General features: G+C 45.7%; 1 protein-coding gene across 1 annotated transcript in view; it reads right to left on the bottom strand.

The window, feature by feature from the left end:
- The window catches only part of LOC137428378 (germ cell-specific gene 1-like protein), a 113794-nt gene extending 97050 nt beyond the window's left edge, over positions 1 to 16744 (bottom strand). The window contains exon 1 of the mRNA XM_068118301.2: positions 16304 to 16744. Within this exon, the coding sequence (XP_067974402.1) occupies positions 16304 to 16568 (265 nt within the window). The 5' untranslated portion in view covers positions 16569 to 16744. The remainder of the gene's footprint in view (positions 1 to 16303) is intronic.
- Between the last annotated feature and the right edge of the window lie 662 nt (positions 16745 to 17406).

The raw sequence follows: 17406 nt of genomic DNA, 5'->3' as shown, positions 1-17406 counted from the left end.
CCCCGATGGGAATGAATTAATCAAGTCAATAATGTGCGTAAGCACCATTAAAATGAATGACTGCTGCAACCCTCGTCGCCATCACCCGAAGAAGCCACCAGCGACAATCCAAAGGGAGTTATTGCCATTCCTGGTGCAAAACAATCACATCTGTGCCAGTCTACAAAGGAGGATCCATTTTCTTAAATCTCCACTCAAGAATGTCCCAAACGTGCTCTATTGGATTTAAATCGGGATTCCTCGCTGGCCAAGGCAATCTTGTCATGGCATCGTTTTGCAAAAAGTTGGTAACTGCGCAGAAATGGTGAAATCTGCGCTTCTGGGAATTGGGTGGTTGTCAAAATGTGAAACAACAACACAATCCTAAATGTCCCAATCGTTATTTTCACCTGTCAAGTTGCTCTGCACGGTGGCAAGGTCAATTTTACAATCGTATAACGAGCAGCTCCGTATCATAACAGATCCGCTACCAAAATGGATGGGTGGACCCTCCGATGTTCTGGGGTGTGGCCTGTGTTCGGTCGATCAGTCATGTGCAGGAGAATTCTGCTCCTATTAGACCAATGGATGTTCTTTCAGAAAGTGAGATTCCAATATTTATGTGCCTGGCATCTTACGGAAGAAGAGACTTCTCACGCTAAGAAGAGGGCATCTTATCGGTCAACTGGCTTTGTAAGCTGCAGCACGAATCCGGTTCCAGAATGTTCTCATTGATAATCTCCGAGGGAGATTGCATTCATTCTACCAAAACTGTGCACGTGGAAAAAGGGAAGATGTCTGGCAAGCTTGATCAGAGCTGTGTTTCTCTGTTAGAGGTCATTGGTAGATCACCCTTGGTTATCTAGCTAGATCGAGGCCTGTCTTCAACATCATTGGTATGTTGATCTCTGCGGACCAATCTGCTGATAACAGTTCGATGTAAGCAAATTCGACGGGTAATTTCATTGTCGGATATCCTAGCATTGTTCATCCAAATAATTTGCCATCTTTGGGCTTCATTAAAAGTCTTATATGGGATGTGGTATCACAGTCCACCAATGGAAGTCCATGCTTGAAAGAAAACTTGAAGTTGACTGAATTGTTTTTTTAGACCGACAGGATGGCCTCGACGCAGAAGTACGCACACTCTCCTCCAGCCTCGGTTTGAATCCGGACGTCCCATCTGTCGGCATTAATTGGTGGACATTAAAGATCCCATGGTATCCTTTGCGGAGAATAGGCGAGTTATTGCTGGCAGCCTGGCCAAATTACAAATTCCAGCCCCAACCTACAGAGGGCATTACATCAGTGGCACATTGCATCCTCAGCCAATGATGCTACCCAGCAACCTTGTCCTGCATACGAAAGAAGAAGAAGAAGATTTCATTTTTGCAAATGGGCACTTTTGTAGGTATGCTTAACTTTTTATCATGTGTATATGAAATGTTGTGATTTCGGCCAACGTAGAAAAGCAATTATTGTTAACTAGCCGAAACCCGTGGAACATCCACGGAAGGGAGGATGTGGTGTATGGATAGAGTGTACCATTATGGATGGCAAAGGGGAGCGCTCATGGGATCTTCTTCTTCCATTAAGCTCCAATTTTTTCTCTTTAAGTTAAGTCCAATCAGTCCTCTCTGCTCGAAGTGCTCAGGCCATGCCTTCCCGCTCTCATACTTTTATTTCCGTTCGGTGTAGAAAGAGATTGACATATCGTTCGTCTGTTTTCAGCTCGTTATCTTTAAGCTTCCTTACGTCTCGCCACCTGCTACACCTCTCTGAGTTACGAGGATTTATGCAACGCACCCCGAGGATCGCAACGTCACTCCATTTAACTTTATTAAAATGACGATAAAGACGTTTCCTTATATATCCTAATTTAAAATGTTCAAGGAAATAAAAAGACCATTTGGTTCACACCACCCATGTTCACACCATTCGACTGTCCAATCAGCGGACGGCTCGCTTCGCCTTCGCCCAGCAGACGCCAATACGATGGCGTCGTAAGATGGCGTCGTATCGGCAGTTAATCGGATGCTTTTGGGCCCCAACGTCGGCTAATTCAGATTTTTCGAGTATGGCTGTACGTGATAAACAAAGAGCGCGGTTCGTAGATCGTAAATCCATGAGTGCCGTGGGCATCGGGTCACTGGGTGCAGCGTAAAAGGGATAACAAAGTTGAGTCCTTACGCTATTATTATATAGACTAGCCGAAACCCGTGGAACATCCACGGAAGGGAGGGTGTGGTGTATGGATAGAGTGTACCATTATGGATGGCATAGGGGAGCGCTCATGGGATCTTCTTCTTCTGTTAAGCTCCAATTTTTTCTCTTTAAGTTAAGTCCAATCAGTCCTCTCTGCTCGAAGTGCTCAGGCCATGCCTTCCCGCTCTCATACTTTTATTTCCGTTCGGTGTAGAAAGAGATTGACATATCGTTCGTCTGTTTTCAGCTCATTATCTTTAAGCTTCCTTACGTCTCGCCACCTGCTACACCTCTCTGAGTTACGAGGATTTATGCAACGCACCCCGAGTATCGCAACGTCACTCCATTTAACTTTATTAAAATGACGATAAAGACATTTCCTTATATATCCTAATTTAAAATGTTCAAGGGAATAAAAAGACCATTTGGTTCACACCACCCATGTTCACACCACTCGACTGTCCAATCAGTGGACGGCTCGCTTCGCCTTCGCCCAGCAGACGCCAATACGATGGCGTCGTAAGATGGCATCGTATCGGCAGTTAATCGGATGCTTTTGGGCCCCAACGTCGGCGAATTCAGATTTTTCGAGTATGTCTGTACATGATAAACAACGAGCGCGGTTCGTAGATCGTAAATCCATTAGTACCGTGGGCATCGGGTCACTGGGTGCGGCGTAAAAGGGATAACAAAGTCGAGTCCTTACGGTATTATTATATAGATTGTCGAATGAAAAAAAAAAGGAATTGGCTATTTGTGTTGGACACAAACTTTACATCTTCCTTTAATGTCTAAAGGGGTTCCTAAATTTTAAATATATCATCTTCAGGTGGCTTTCTGGGGCCATTTACTTCTCAAGTCTGTAAAGTAGTGATTATTTCGATTACGTCTTCCCATGTGTACTCTCACACACTGGTACAACCCGACTATTTTGAAACAATTAGTCAGCTGACTTTTCAGCGGTGTATAAGCAAACACATGCTCTAAGCCAATGTCCTGTTTCTTTCATTCACAATAAACAATGTTCACAGTTGAGCTACATACAAAATGTTAGAGGTAAACAAGCAAATACTAAGTGATAATAAAAACGATAATTAACATCAATGGAGTGCGGTACCCTATTGAAAATGGACCGTTGAAAACTATAGAAAGTGCCGTTGTCCTTTGCTTGAGTTTGTGTACTTGCCATGCATAGTGCGTTGCAGAAAGGTCTGCCAAGTTTCCCCGAAGGAACAATATTTCCAAGATGGAGGGAGGTGGGAGTAGGGGAGTGGTGAGGACAGGGTGAGGAGATGGGATATGGGGGAAAGGAGCAAATGTGGTTTTAACAGTCATATATTCCACCATATTTGTGTACATGATAAATAGATCCCTCCCAAAAGGTAAAACCTTATTTAAGACAATCCAAGTATAATTATGTCAATATCCCAAGTGCACAATACCTGTTTGCACCTCAAAACAAACACAAAGGTAAAAAAAAAAAAACAACCACAAACACACAAAAATCAGCGATCAAAAAGTGGCGTGCCACCTGCAGTCAACATAATGGAAGTCTCCATTCACAATTTTGAATCAGCAAATAAAATAATGGAAAAGTTATAAAATATTACAGGACCTTTATTAAAGTTGAGGTGAAATCTTGTGTATATGCCAAACCATTAATCTGAAGAGTTATGCTGGAGTCTGTTTCTAAAGAAAGAGGAGCGCTGGGAAAAGGGGCGCCCTGGCCAAAGGAGGGTGCTAGCGAGAGGTGTGTGCTGGCCAAAGGATGGTGCTGGCCAAAGGATGGTGCTGGCCAAAGGATGGTGCTGGCCAAAGGAGAGCGCTGGGAAAAGGAGAGCCCTGGCCAAAGGAGGGTGCTAGTGAGAGGTGTGTGCTGGCCAAAGGATGGTGCTGGCCAAAGGATGGTGCTGGCCAAAGGATGGTGCTAGCGAGAGGTGTGTGCTGGCCAAAGGATGGTGCTAGCGAGAGGTGTGTGCTGGCCAAAGGATGGTGCTGGCCAAAGGATGGTGCTGGCCAAAGGAGAGCGCTGGGAAAAGGAGAGCCCTGGCCAAAGGAGGGTGCTAGCGAGAGGTGTGTGCTGGCCAAAGGATGGTACTGGCCAAAGGATGATGCTGGCCAAAGGATAGCACTGGCTAAAGGGTGGTGCTGGCCAAAGGATGGTGCTGGCCAAAGGAGAGCACTGGGAAAAGGGGAGCCCTGACCAAAGGAGGGTGCTCGCTAAAGGTGGTTGCTCGGCAAACGGAGGCGCTGGCAAAGAAGGGCGCTGCACAAACGGGTGTGCTGGCCAAAGGGAAGCACTGGTAAAAGGGTGAGAGACTGAGAAAATGGCAGTGCTAGGCAAAGGGGAGCACAAGCACAAGCTGGTCAAACACCTGGAATTATGTCTTTCAATCCAGAAAAATCTCACACTCTCATTATCTCTCTCGGAAAGCACCATCTGGCATCCCCTACACCCATCTACTTTCTTAACAATTCTCTTGAGGAAGTTCAGTCACTAAAACTCCTTAATCTCACTATCAGTCACAATCTTTCTTGGGCAAACCATATTTCAAAGTTGGCCTCCAAAGCCATCCGATAACTGGGCATTTTCGGTCGTACAAAGTCCTTCCTTGGCACAACTTAACTTCTATCCACTTACAAGGCCTTCATCCGCAGCTTGATGGAGGATTGCTATCCACTCTGGGCTGCCTCACCTGCCTCACACCCTCCTCGGCCAAGGCCTTTAAGATTATTGGAATCTCCCGCGATGGAGCCGAGTCTATGGGCTTAACACTTTACAATCACAGATATGTCGGTGGTCTCTCTAACTTCTACAACCTCCTTTCTGATTTTGCACCCTCTGTTGTTTCTGTGTTTTGTTCCCCATCCCACACCCCACAGGTTTCTGCAGGGCACACATGGTCCAACATCAACCCCATTCTGGTGAAACTACCTAAATCCAGGATCACTGCTCATCTCCACTCAATTGTTCCTCTTGTTCCCGCCTGTGGAACCAACTTCCACATTCTCTTTAATGTCATTCTTCCCTCCAGGTATTCAGGACAGCTGTTCCCCAATCCAAAACCATCATCTTTTCTACCCTCATTAACCCCATCCCAAGCCCTTCTTCCAAATTTCCATTTTTCCCTCCTGAGAGTTTCTTTCTGTATCCATCTCAGGGGCGGATCCAAGGGGGGGGGGGTGCAGGGGGTGCGCACCCCCCCCTTCGATCCAGGATGAGGGTGCAGGCGGTGCGAACCTGCTAAACTGTTGGACCAGGGAAGAACACAAGGAACTGCAGAAACTTCCAAGAACGCACGAAATGCCGTTTCTGACGATCTTTTTTTTTTTAATTTCCTGGGGGAGGACCCCCAGACCCCTCCTTTATCCCTCCCCCAGCGCTATAGTTTCATGCACCCCCCCCCCCCGTCTTTAAATTTCTGGATCCGCCCCTGCATCTTGTCCATCTCATCCATCCTCTCCTACTCTGAATTCGTCTCAACACCCATTATTTGTCCAAGTCTCCCCTGTCTTGTCCTTCAACTCCGCTGTTGGTGTTCTACCACCTCCCCTACCCCACCAATCCTCTCTCCTACTATTCCTTTTGCCCTGTTACGTCCTGATACATTCAGTGTACTAGCTCTTTTCTGTACACAAAATAATAATAATTATCATAATAATAAGTGGGAGACTGAGAAAATGGGAGCGCTAGGCAAAAGGAAGCAATGGAAAATTGGAACACTGGGCAAAAGGGAGTGCCATGAAAAGGAGGTGCAATGAAAAGGGGGTGCAATGAAAAGGGGGTGCAATGAAAAGGGGGTGCAATGAAAAGGGGGTGCAATTAAAAGGGGGTGCAATGAAAGGGGGGTGCAATGAAAAGGGGGTGCAATGAAAAGGGAGTGCCTTGAAATAGGCGCCATGAAAATGGGGATGGTATTAAAAGAGGGCATCGTGAAAAGGATGCCATCGTAAAATGTGGGTGCCATGAAAAGGGGAGGTCATGAAAAGAGGGGCACTGTGAAAAGGGGGCTCTGGACAAAGGGTGACACCATGAAAATGGGAGCACCGTCAAATGGGAGCGTCGTTTTAAGAGGGTGCCGTAAAAAAGAGCAGCCTGCAAAAAAGGAGATGCTGTGAAGTGGAGAGTGTCGGGCAAAATGGAGGCAAAAATGCCGGGCACAGCAATATGGGGAGCAATGCAAAAGGGAGGCGCCATGAAAATCAGAGCACCGTGAAAAGGGGGAGCCATGAAAATGGGGGGCACTGTGGAAAGTGTAGCACCGTGAAAAGGAGGGCACCTTGAAAAAGGAGCGCTGTGAAATGGGTAGTCTCAGACATAAAATGATTGCCGGGCAGAAGGGGAGTGCCAGGCAAAATGGGAGTGCCAGGCAAAATGGGAGTGCCAGGCAAAAGGGGAGTGCCAGGCAAAAGGGGAGCGCAGGGCAAAAGGGGAGTACCAGGCAAAAGAGGAGCGCAGGGTAAAAGGGGAGCACATGGCAAAAGGGGGCGCAGGGCAAAAGGGGGGCGCAGGGCAAAAGGGGGCGCATGGCAAAAGGGAAGCACAGGACAAAAGGGAAGCACAGGACAAAAGGAGAGCATAGGACAAAAAGGGGCACAGGCCAAAAAGGTTTTCTCAGGGAAAAAGGGGAGTGTAGGGAAAAAGGGGAGCGTAGGGCAAAAGCGGGGCGCACGGAAAAATGGGGATGTAAGGCAAAAGACAGCGCAGGGCAAAAGGGGTATGCATTGGCAAAGGGGCAGCGCAGGGAAAAAGGGGAGAACATGGCAAAAGGGGGTGCAGGGCAAAAGAAGGAGCACAGGGCAAAAGGGGGCGGGGCAAAAGGGGGGCGGGGCAAAAGGGGGCACATGGCAAAAGGGAGGCGCAGGGAAAAAGGGGAGAACACAGCAAAAGGGGGCACAGGACAAAACTGGAGTGCAGGGCACAAGAGGAGCACGGGGCAAAAGGGGGCACAGGGCAAAAGGGGAGGACAGGGCAAAAGGGAGTATCCTGAAAAGGGGGTGCCATGAAAAGGGGAGGTCGTGAAAATGGGGCACCGTGAAAAGGGGAGCATCATCAAATGGGGTGTCATGGAATGGTTAGAGGCAGTCAGAAGGCGATCGCCGGGCAAAAGGAAAGCATTGGGCAAAAGGGGAGCACCGGGCAAAAGGGGAACACCGGGCAAAAGGGGAACACCGGGCAAAAGAGGGGCACAGGGCAACGGGGAGCAATGGCCAAAGGGAGCGCCGGATAAGAGGGGGGAATCCTGAAAATGGAGCGCAGTGAAAAGAAGGCGCCGTGAAAAGGGAAGAGGCATGAAAAGGGGTGCCATGAAAAGGAGGAGCCTAGAAAATGGGGGCGCCTTTAAAATGGGGGTGCCGTGAAAGGAGGATTGCCGTGAAAAGTGAGTTTCCTTGAAAAGGGGAGCACTGTGAAAAGGGGAGCACTGTGAAAAGGGGAGCAGCATGAATAGGGTGAGAGCTGGGAAAATGCGGGCACTGGGAAAAGGGAGTCACAGGCTAAAGGGAACCACAAGCAAAAGTGGGTGGGTTCCTGGAAAAACGGGGGCATTGGGAAATAATACGCGTGGGGAAATAGGGATGCTGGGCAATAGTGGGTGCACCATGAAAGGGAAGCACCGTGAAAAGAGGAGGATCCTGAAAATGGGGGCACTGCGAAATGGGGAGTGTTCAACAGGAGGGGAGCCGAGGGCAAAAGGTAGCGCTGGGCAAAAAGGAGTGTCGTGAAAAGGGGTGTGGTGTGCAAAGGGGAGGGCGAGGCAATGAGGGGCACCAGGCAAAGGGGGTGGAGTCAGATCATCCTATTTTAGCTCACCTGGAACGAAGTTCAGGGGAGCTTATGATGGCGCGTCATCCGTAACACTTGAAACTTCTTCTCTGAAACCGCTGATGGGATTGCGACCAAATTTGGCACAAATTATATTTGTTATATTGTGACTAAAGTTTGTTCAGGGCATTAAAAAAAATCGTGGTCTAAGGGGGTTTACCGGGGTCAAAGTGGATCCAGGTTTGACCCCCAAAATAGGAATTTGCTTTTTCCGTTGAAACTACACAAACTATTTCGATGACACTTTACCACAACCTTCACCACACGTGATGTACCAAAGTTTGTTCACGGCATTAAAAACAATCTGCCCCTTTGGGGGTCTACTCGGGGGGGAGGGGGGGAGGATGCGCCCCAAAATAGGCATTTGCTTTAGAAACTACACAAGCAATATCGATGAAACTTCACCACAACCTTCTTCACCTGTGATGTACCAATGTTTGTTCAAGGCATTAGTAACATTGAGGTCTGAGGATGTAAAATCTGAGGAGGTTTGGGGAGGGTGGGGCTTGACCCCTAAAATAGGTATTTTTTTGTTTGTTTGTTTAAAGTCTTATGATTATGTTAGTATGTTTCTATATGCTGCCCAGTCTTCTAGCAACCATTGAAATTGGTTTAAAATACCTTTAGTCCGTGCAATATACTGTTTATTCTATCAGGTGAGCGCCAGGTGTATTGCCCCTATGTTATTCATTTACAATTAAAAAAATATCCCTGTGGGGGCTCACGGTTAGTTCCCCAGTTTCTGAGAAGATTTTTGAATTAAATACCAATATTTTGGGCAAAACCCCCTTCAACCCCCTCATTGGGGGTGCATCCAGATGGGGAGTACAACCCCATGATACCTTGCTGTCCTGATGCATGGTACCAAATTTGGTCCATATCGGTCAGGTAGTTTGTGAGAAGATGTTTCAGTTAAATTTTAACGGACGGACATCGAGATAAATAACCTAAAAATCAATATGTTTGATTTTTAAACAATTTTTGAAGTTTTTCTTTATTGATTGATCATGCCTGAAGTTTGTAAAACCAAACGACACGAGTTTAAGAATTATTGTTCAATTCTTACAGTAAAACGTGTAACCTCAATGCTTAATTGATGATTCCCAGTTATCTTCCGGGCCAGGTGCACCTGGAGAGCCCATGATGCGCTGCCTCGCAGGGGGCTCCAATTGCCCGCCAACCAATCCCGAGGAAACAAATTGAAGGTCTTTGATGGTCTCTCGGCCGAACCGGAGAAAAGATGAACACCGAGCCCTCAGCAAACGAACCATGATCTGACGTCATACATCCGACGAACCAAATCTGACGTCATACGTCACCTCGAAATTTAGAAATAATTATAATTCATAAAATATCAGAATGCCATTTAATCTAACACCCACCGGAACCAACCATAACACTCTCCGCTCCCATCCAAAAATAAACCCCTTATCAATCAATTAGTGTTTTCTGTCCCATAAATTGTTGGGGAACCGAAACGCGCTCGAAGTGTCATGTCGTGTTCCCCTTGCGGTTTTTCCGATCGTTTGAACAACCCGCGTTATTCCCACATCTGACCATGTCTCACGTGTTAATGGTGTTATTCCCACATCTGACCATGTCTCACGTGTTAATGGTGTTATTCCCACATCTGACCATGTCTCATGTGTTAATGATGTTATTCCCACATCTGACCATGTCTCACGTGTTAATGGTGTTATTCGCACATCTGACCATGTCTCACGTGTTAATGGTGTTATTCGCACATCTGACCAAGTCTCACGTGTTAATGATGTTATTCCCGCATCTGACCATGTCTCATGTGTTAATGATGTTATTCCCACATCTGACCATGTCTCACGTGTTAATGGTGTTATTCGCACATCTGACCATGTCTCACGTGTTAATGATGTTATTCCCACATCTGACCATGTCTAACGTGTTAATGGCGTTATTCCCACATCTGACCATGTCTCACGTGTTAATGGTGTTATTCGCACATCTGACCAAGTCTCACGTGTTAATGGTGTTATTCGCACATCTGACCAAGTCTCACGTGTTAATGGTGTTATTCGCACATCTGACCATGTCTCACGTGTTAATGGTGTTATTCGCACATCTGACCATGTCTCACGTGTTAATGATGTTATTCGCACATCTGACCAAGTCTCACGTGTTAATGATGTTATTCCCACATCTGACCAAGTCTCACGTGTTAATGATGTTATTCCCACATCTGACCATGCCTCACGTGTTAATGATGTTATTCCCATATCTGACCATGTCTCACGTGTTAATGGTGTTATTCGCACATCTGACCATGTCTCACGTGTTAATGATGTTATTCCCACATCTGACCAAGTCTCACGTGTTGATGGTGTTATTCGCACATCTGACCAAGTCTCATGTGTTAATGATGTTATTCCCACATCTGACCAAGTCTCACGTCTTAATGATGTTATTCCCACATCTGATCATGTCTCACGTGTTAATGGTGTTATTCCCACATCTGACCATGTCTCACGTGTTAATGGTGTTATTCCCACATCTGACCATGTCTCACGTGTTAATGGTGTTATTCCGACATCTGATCATGTCTCACGTGTTAATGGTGTTATTCCCACATCTGACCATGTCTCACGTGTTAATGGTGTTATTCCCACATCTGACCATGCCTCACGTGTCAATGATGTGATTCCCACATCTGACCATGTCTCACGTGTTAATGGTGTTATTGGCACATCTGACCATGTCTCATGTGTTAATGAGGTTATTCCCGCATCTGATCATGTCTCACGTGTTAATGGTGTTATTCCCACATCTGACCATGTCTCACGTGTTAATGGTGTTATTCCCACATCTGACCATGCCTCACGTGTCAATGATGTGATTCCCACATCTGACCATGTCTCACGTGTTAATGGTGTTATTCCCACATCTGACCATGCCTCACGTGTCAATGATGTGATTCCCACATCTGACCATGTCTCACGTGTTAATGGCGTTATTCCCACATCTGACCATGTCTCACGTGTTAAAGATGTTATTCCCGCATCTGATCATGTCTCACGTGTTAATGATGTTATTCCCGCATCTGACCATGTCTCACGTGTTAATGGTGTTATTCCCACATCTGTCCATGCCTCACGTGTTAATGGTGTTATTCCCACATTGGACCATGCCTCACGTGTTAATGGTGTTATTCGCACATCCGACCATGTCTCACGTGTTATTCGCACATCTGACCATGTCGCACGTGTTGAAGGTGTTATTCCCGCATCTGACCATGTCTCACGTGTTTATGATGTTATTCCCGCATCTGACCATGTCTCACGTGTTAATGATGTTATTCCCGCATCTGACCATGTCTCACGTGTTCATGATGTTATTCCCACATCTGACCATGTCTCATGTGTTAATGATGTTATTCCCACATCTGATCATGTCTCACGTGTTAATGGTGTTATTCCCACATCTGACCATGTCTCACGTGTTAATGGTGTTATTCCCACATCTGACCATGCCTCACGTGTCAATGATGTGATTCCCACATCTGACCATGTCTCACGTGTTAATGGTGTTATTCCCACATCTGACCATGCCTCACGTGTCAATGATGTGATTCCCACATCTGACCATGTCTCACGTGTTAATGGCGTTATTCCCACATCTGACCATGTCTCACGTGTTAAAGATGTTATTCCCGCATCTGATCATGTCTCACGTGTTAATGATGTTATTCCCGCATCTGACCATGTCTCACGTGTTAATGGTGTTATTCCCACATCTGTCCATGCCTCACGTGTTAATGGTGTTATTCCCACATTGGACCATGCCTCACGTGTTAATGGTGTTATTCGCACATCCGACCATGTCTCACGTGTTATTCGCACATCTGACCATGTCGCACGTGTTGAAGGTGTTATTCCCGCATCTGACCATGTCTCACGTGTTTATGATGTTATTCCCGCATCTGACCATGTCTCACGTGTTAATGATGTTATTCCCGCATCTGACCATGCCTCACGTGTTAATGATGTTATTCCCGGATCTGACCATGCCTCACGTGTTAATGGTGTTATTCCCACATCTGACCATGTGTCACGTGTCAATGGTGTTATTTGCACATCTGACCATGTCTCACGTGTTAAAGGTGTTATTCCCGCATCTGACCATGCCTCATGTGTTAATGATGTTATTCCCGCATCTGACCATGCCTCACGTGTTAATGGTGTTATTCGCACATCTGACCATGTCTCACGTGTTAAAGGTGTTATTCCCGCATCTGACCATGCCTCACGTGTTAATGATGTTATTCCCGCATCTGACCATGCCTCACGTGTCAATGGTGTTATTTGCACATCTGACCATGTCTCACGTGTTAAAGGTGTTATTCCCGCATCTGACCATGCCTCACGTGTTAAAGGTGTTATTCCCGCATCTGACCATGTCTCACGTGTTGATGATGTTATTCCCACATTATTCATCTTGTGCATCATTCCTGCATTATTCCTTCATCAGTCCAATGTTGTTCCCAAATCATTCCTGGGTTATTCCAACGTCATTCCCACATTTTAACTACCTTCCAGCATTATTCCCACGTCTTACAGTGTTGTTCCTGCATGGTTCCCACGTTATCCCACACCATTCCTGCATTATTCCCGCATAGTTATGTTTAAATCGCAAATTGTACCGTGTCTCTAAATTTTGTGCGTTATTCTCACATTATTCCTGTGATATTCCAGCGTTATGCAAGTATTATATTATTCCCGCAATATTCCCATGTTATTCCAGCATCATTCTAAGTGATATTGTCATGTTATTTCGGCATTATTCCCAGATTATTCCAACATGTCTCATGTTAATCCAGCATTATTCCAAACGACATTGCCATGCTATTTGGCATTACTCCCATGTTATTACCACATACGTCCCATGTTTTTCCAGCATTATTCCAAGCTATATTGCCATGTTATTTCGGCATTATTCCCACGTACTTCCCATGTTATTCCAGCATTATTCCAAGCGATATTTCCACGCTATTTTGGCATTACTCCCATGTTACTACCACATACGTCTCATGTTATTCCAGCATTATTCCAAGCGATATTGCCATGTTATTTCGGCATTATTCCCACATACTTCCCATGTTATTCCAGCATTATTCCAAGCGATATTGACGTGTTACTTCAGCTTATTCCCATGTTATTCCCACATACGTCCCATGTTTTTCCAGCATTATTCTAAGCGTTCTTGCCATGCCATTTCGGCATTATTCCCACATACTTCCCATGTTATTCCAGCATTATTCCAAACGATATTTCCACGCTATATTGGCATTACTCCCATGTTACTACCACATACATCTCATGTTATTCCAGCATTATTCCAAGCGATATTGCCATGTTATTTCGGCATTATTCCCACATACTTCCCATGTTATTCCAGCATTATTCCAAGCGATATTGACGTGTTACTTCAGCTTATTCCCATGTTATTTCCACATACGTCTCATGATTTTCCAGCATTATTCTAAGCCTTCTTGCCATGCCATTTCGGCATTATTCCTGCATACTTCCCATGTTATTGCAGCATTATTCCAAACGATATTGCTAGGCCATTTTGGCATTACTCCCATGTTACCACCACATAAGTCTCATGTTATTCCAGCGTTATAACAAGCGATATTGCCATGTTATTTCGTCATTATTCCCACGTACTTCCCATGTTATTCCAGCATTATTCCAAACGATATTTCCATGCTATTTTGGCATTACTCCCATGTTACTAACACATAAGTCTCATGTTATTCGAGCATTATTCCAAGCGATATTGCCATGTTATTTCGGCATTATTCCCACATAATTCCCATGTTATTCCAAACGTTATTGCCATGGCATTTGGGCATTATTCCCACGTACTTCCCATGTTATTCCAGCATTATTCCAAGCGATATTGCCGTGTTATTTCAGCTTATTCCCATGTTATTCCCACATACGTCCCATGTTTTTCCAGCATTATTCTAAGTGTTCTTGCCATGCCATTTTGACATTATTCCCACATACTTCCCATGTTATTCCAGCATTATTCCAAACGATATTTCCACGCTATTTTGGCATTACTCCCATGTTACTACCACATACGTCTCATGTTATTCCAAGCGATATTGCCATGTTATTTCGGCATTATTCCCACGTACCTCCCATGTTATTCCAGCATTATTCCAAGCGTTCTTGCCATGGCATTTGGGCATTATTCCCACGTACCTCCCATGTTATTCCAGCATTATTCCAAGCGATATTGACGTCTTACTTTAGCTTATTCCCATGTTATTCCCACATACGTCCCATGTTTTCCCAGCATTATTCCAAGCGTTCTTGCCATGCCATTTCGGCATTATTCCCACATACTTCCCATGTTATTCCAGCATTATTCCAAGCGTTCTTGCCATGGAATTTGGGCATTATTCCCACGTACCTCCCATGTTATTCCAGCATTATTCCAAGCGATATTGACGTCTTACTTCAGCTTATTCCCATGTTATTTCCACATACGTCCCATGTTTTCCCAGCATTATTCCAAGCGTTCTTGCCATGCCATTTCGTCATTATTCCCACGTACTTCCCATGTTATTCCAGCATTATTCCAAACGATATTTCCATGCTATTTTGGCATTACTCCCATGTTACTACAACATAAGTCTCATGTTATTCGAGCATTATTCCAAGCGATATTGCCATGTTATTTCGGCATTATTCCCACGTACTTCCCATGTTATTCCAGCATGATTCCAAACGATATTTCCATGCTATTTTGGCATTACTCCCATGTTACGACCACATACGTCTCATGTTATTCCAGCATTATTCCAAGCGATATTGCCATGTTATTCCAGCATTATTCCAAACGATATTTCCATGCTATTTTGGCATTACTCCCATGTTACTACCACATACTTCCCATGTTATTCCAGCATTATTCCAAGCGTTCTTGCCATGGCATTTGGGCATTATTCCGAAGGAACCTCCCATGTTATTCCAGCATTATTCCAAGCGATATTGACATCTTACTTCAGCTTATTCCCATGTTATTCCCACATACGTCCCATGTTTTCCCAGCATTATTCCAAGCGTTCTTGCCATGCCATTTCGGCATTATTCCCACATACTTCCCATGTTATTCCAGCATTATTCCAAGCGTTCTTGCCATGGAATTTGGGCATTATTCCCACGTGCCTCCCATGTTATTCCAGCATTATTCCAAGCGATATTGACGTCTTACTTCAGCTTATTCCCATGTTATTCCCACATACGTCCCATGTTTTCCCAGCATTATTCCAAGCGTTCTTGCCATGCCATTTCGTCATTATTCCCACGTACTTCGCATGTTATTCCAGCATTATTCCAAACGATATTTCCATGCTATTTTGGCATTACTCCCATGTTACTACCACATACGTCTCATGTTATTTGAACATTATTCCAAGCGATATTGCCATGTTTTTTCGGCATTATTCCCATGTTATTCCAGCATTATTCCAAACGTTATTGCCATGGCATTTGGGCATTATTCCCACGTACTTCCCATGTTATTCCAGCATTATTCCAAGCGATATTGCCGTGTTATTTCAGCTTATTCCCATGTTATTCCCACATACGTCCCATGTTTTTCCAGCATTATTCTAAGTGTTCTTGCCATGCCATTTCGGCATTATTCCCACATACTTCCCATGTTATTCCAGCATTATTCGAAACGATATTTCCATGCTATTTTGGCATTACTCCCATGTTACAACCACATACGTCTCATGTTATTCCAGCATTATTCCAAGCGATATTGCCATGTTATTTCGGCATTATTCCCACATACTTCCCATGTTATTCCAGCATTATTCCAAGCGTTCTTGCCATGGCATTTGGGCATTATTCCCACGTACCTCCCATGTTATTCCAGCATTATTCCAAGCGATATTGACGTCTTACTTCAGCTTATTCCCATGTTATTCCCACATACGTCCCATGTTTTCCCAGCATTATTCCAAACGTTCTTGCCATGCCATTTCGGCATTATTCCCACATACTTCCCATGTTATTCTAGCATTATTCCAAGCGTTAATGCAGTATTAATGGAGCGTTATTCTAGCGTTTTAATTCCACGTCATTCCCTTGTTATCCCAGCGACATTCCCGTGCTATTGCGCCGACAAGAGGAACGGTTCAGAGGACGCGTCTCCAGTGATCGCACAAATGATGGAAAACAACGCTCGTCCCAGAACGAGCCCGTACAGGGGGTGGGGGACGGGGGGTACGAGGCCCACCTTGTCCCGATGAGCCGTCCTCACACGAGAGCCAGAATCCGGCGCGAAACGCGCGAACATCGAACTTGTCGTCCCCGCTTTGCCAGCTCGATCCACTTGCGTTCGCACCGGCGCACCCCCGCTGGAGCCCGCACCCGGCCTTGGGCACCTTGCGGGTTCCCCGGCACCAGGCCGTGGTGGACACGGACACGAGACACAGCAGCAGCGCGCTCGCGTTCAGAGTCACGGCAAGCGCCGTGCGCCGTGTGCGCGACGCTGCCCGCATGGAGGGGGGAGGGGGCGCCCGGGGTCCGCGCTTCCCTCGGAGACACCACCGGTCGCCTCTCCGGCGCGAGATCCAGAGGAAACCGTGGATCTGCGACGCGGCAGACGATCTGCGATCTGCGACGCGGAGATAATGGAGCAGGGATTTGTTTGCGCGCGGACTGCTCACGGCCGTTTGGTGATGGTGGGGGTAGGGGGGGGGGGGCGGGGATGTACCACCGTGTCAAGTTCTTCGGCTATTCCCGTTTGACTTTGCAGTGGAGTGGAGTAAATGTTTCCCACCCGTGCTGTACTGTGCTAATCACGCTCTGATGATCACAACGCACATTCCATGGGACGAGGGGGCGACCGACAACCCCCACCCCCTCCCATGCTCCAACCTCATGTGCATAACATCGATGTCACCTTACATTGAATTGTAATAACTCTTTCGGTGTATTTATTAACGCCCTGTTGGACCGATGTCAAAATGACACTTTCGCAGCAATTCGACCATTTCTTGAGGTTCATGGAATTTATGCGCATTGATGTTGTTACCTGTCGGTGGCATGTTACCTCCTTACCCAAGCATGATAACCAAAAAGAGAACGATGAACATGCAAAGTAAAATTATTGTGCTCATGATACAAACTATATTGAAGTATTCTTAGAATTTGTGTTTTACTAATGCAACCTGCGTCTTGCTTCCTTTAATTAATAAATTGTAGATACACCCCACATGATGATTCCAGGATGGAGGAAAGAAGAGAATGGAAACATCCCAACTAACCCCACATGGAAATGAAGTTAGGCAGCAAAACTAGTTTCGCGTGCTTTGTTACACGGTTTCGAGGTATGGA

This window comes from Myxine glutinosa, chromosome 5 (assembly GCF_964187855.1).
Source record: "Myxine glutinosa chromosome 5, kmMyxGlut1.1, whole genome shotgun sequence".
NCBI classification, from domain to species: Eukaryota; Metazoa; Chordata; class Myxini; order Myxiniformes; family Myxinidae; genus Myxine; species Myxine glutinosa.
This window is presented reverse-complemented; position numbering and strand designations above follow the sequence as displayed.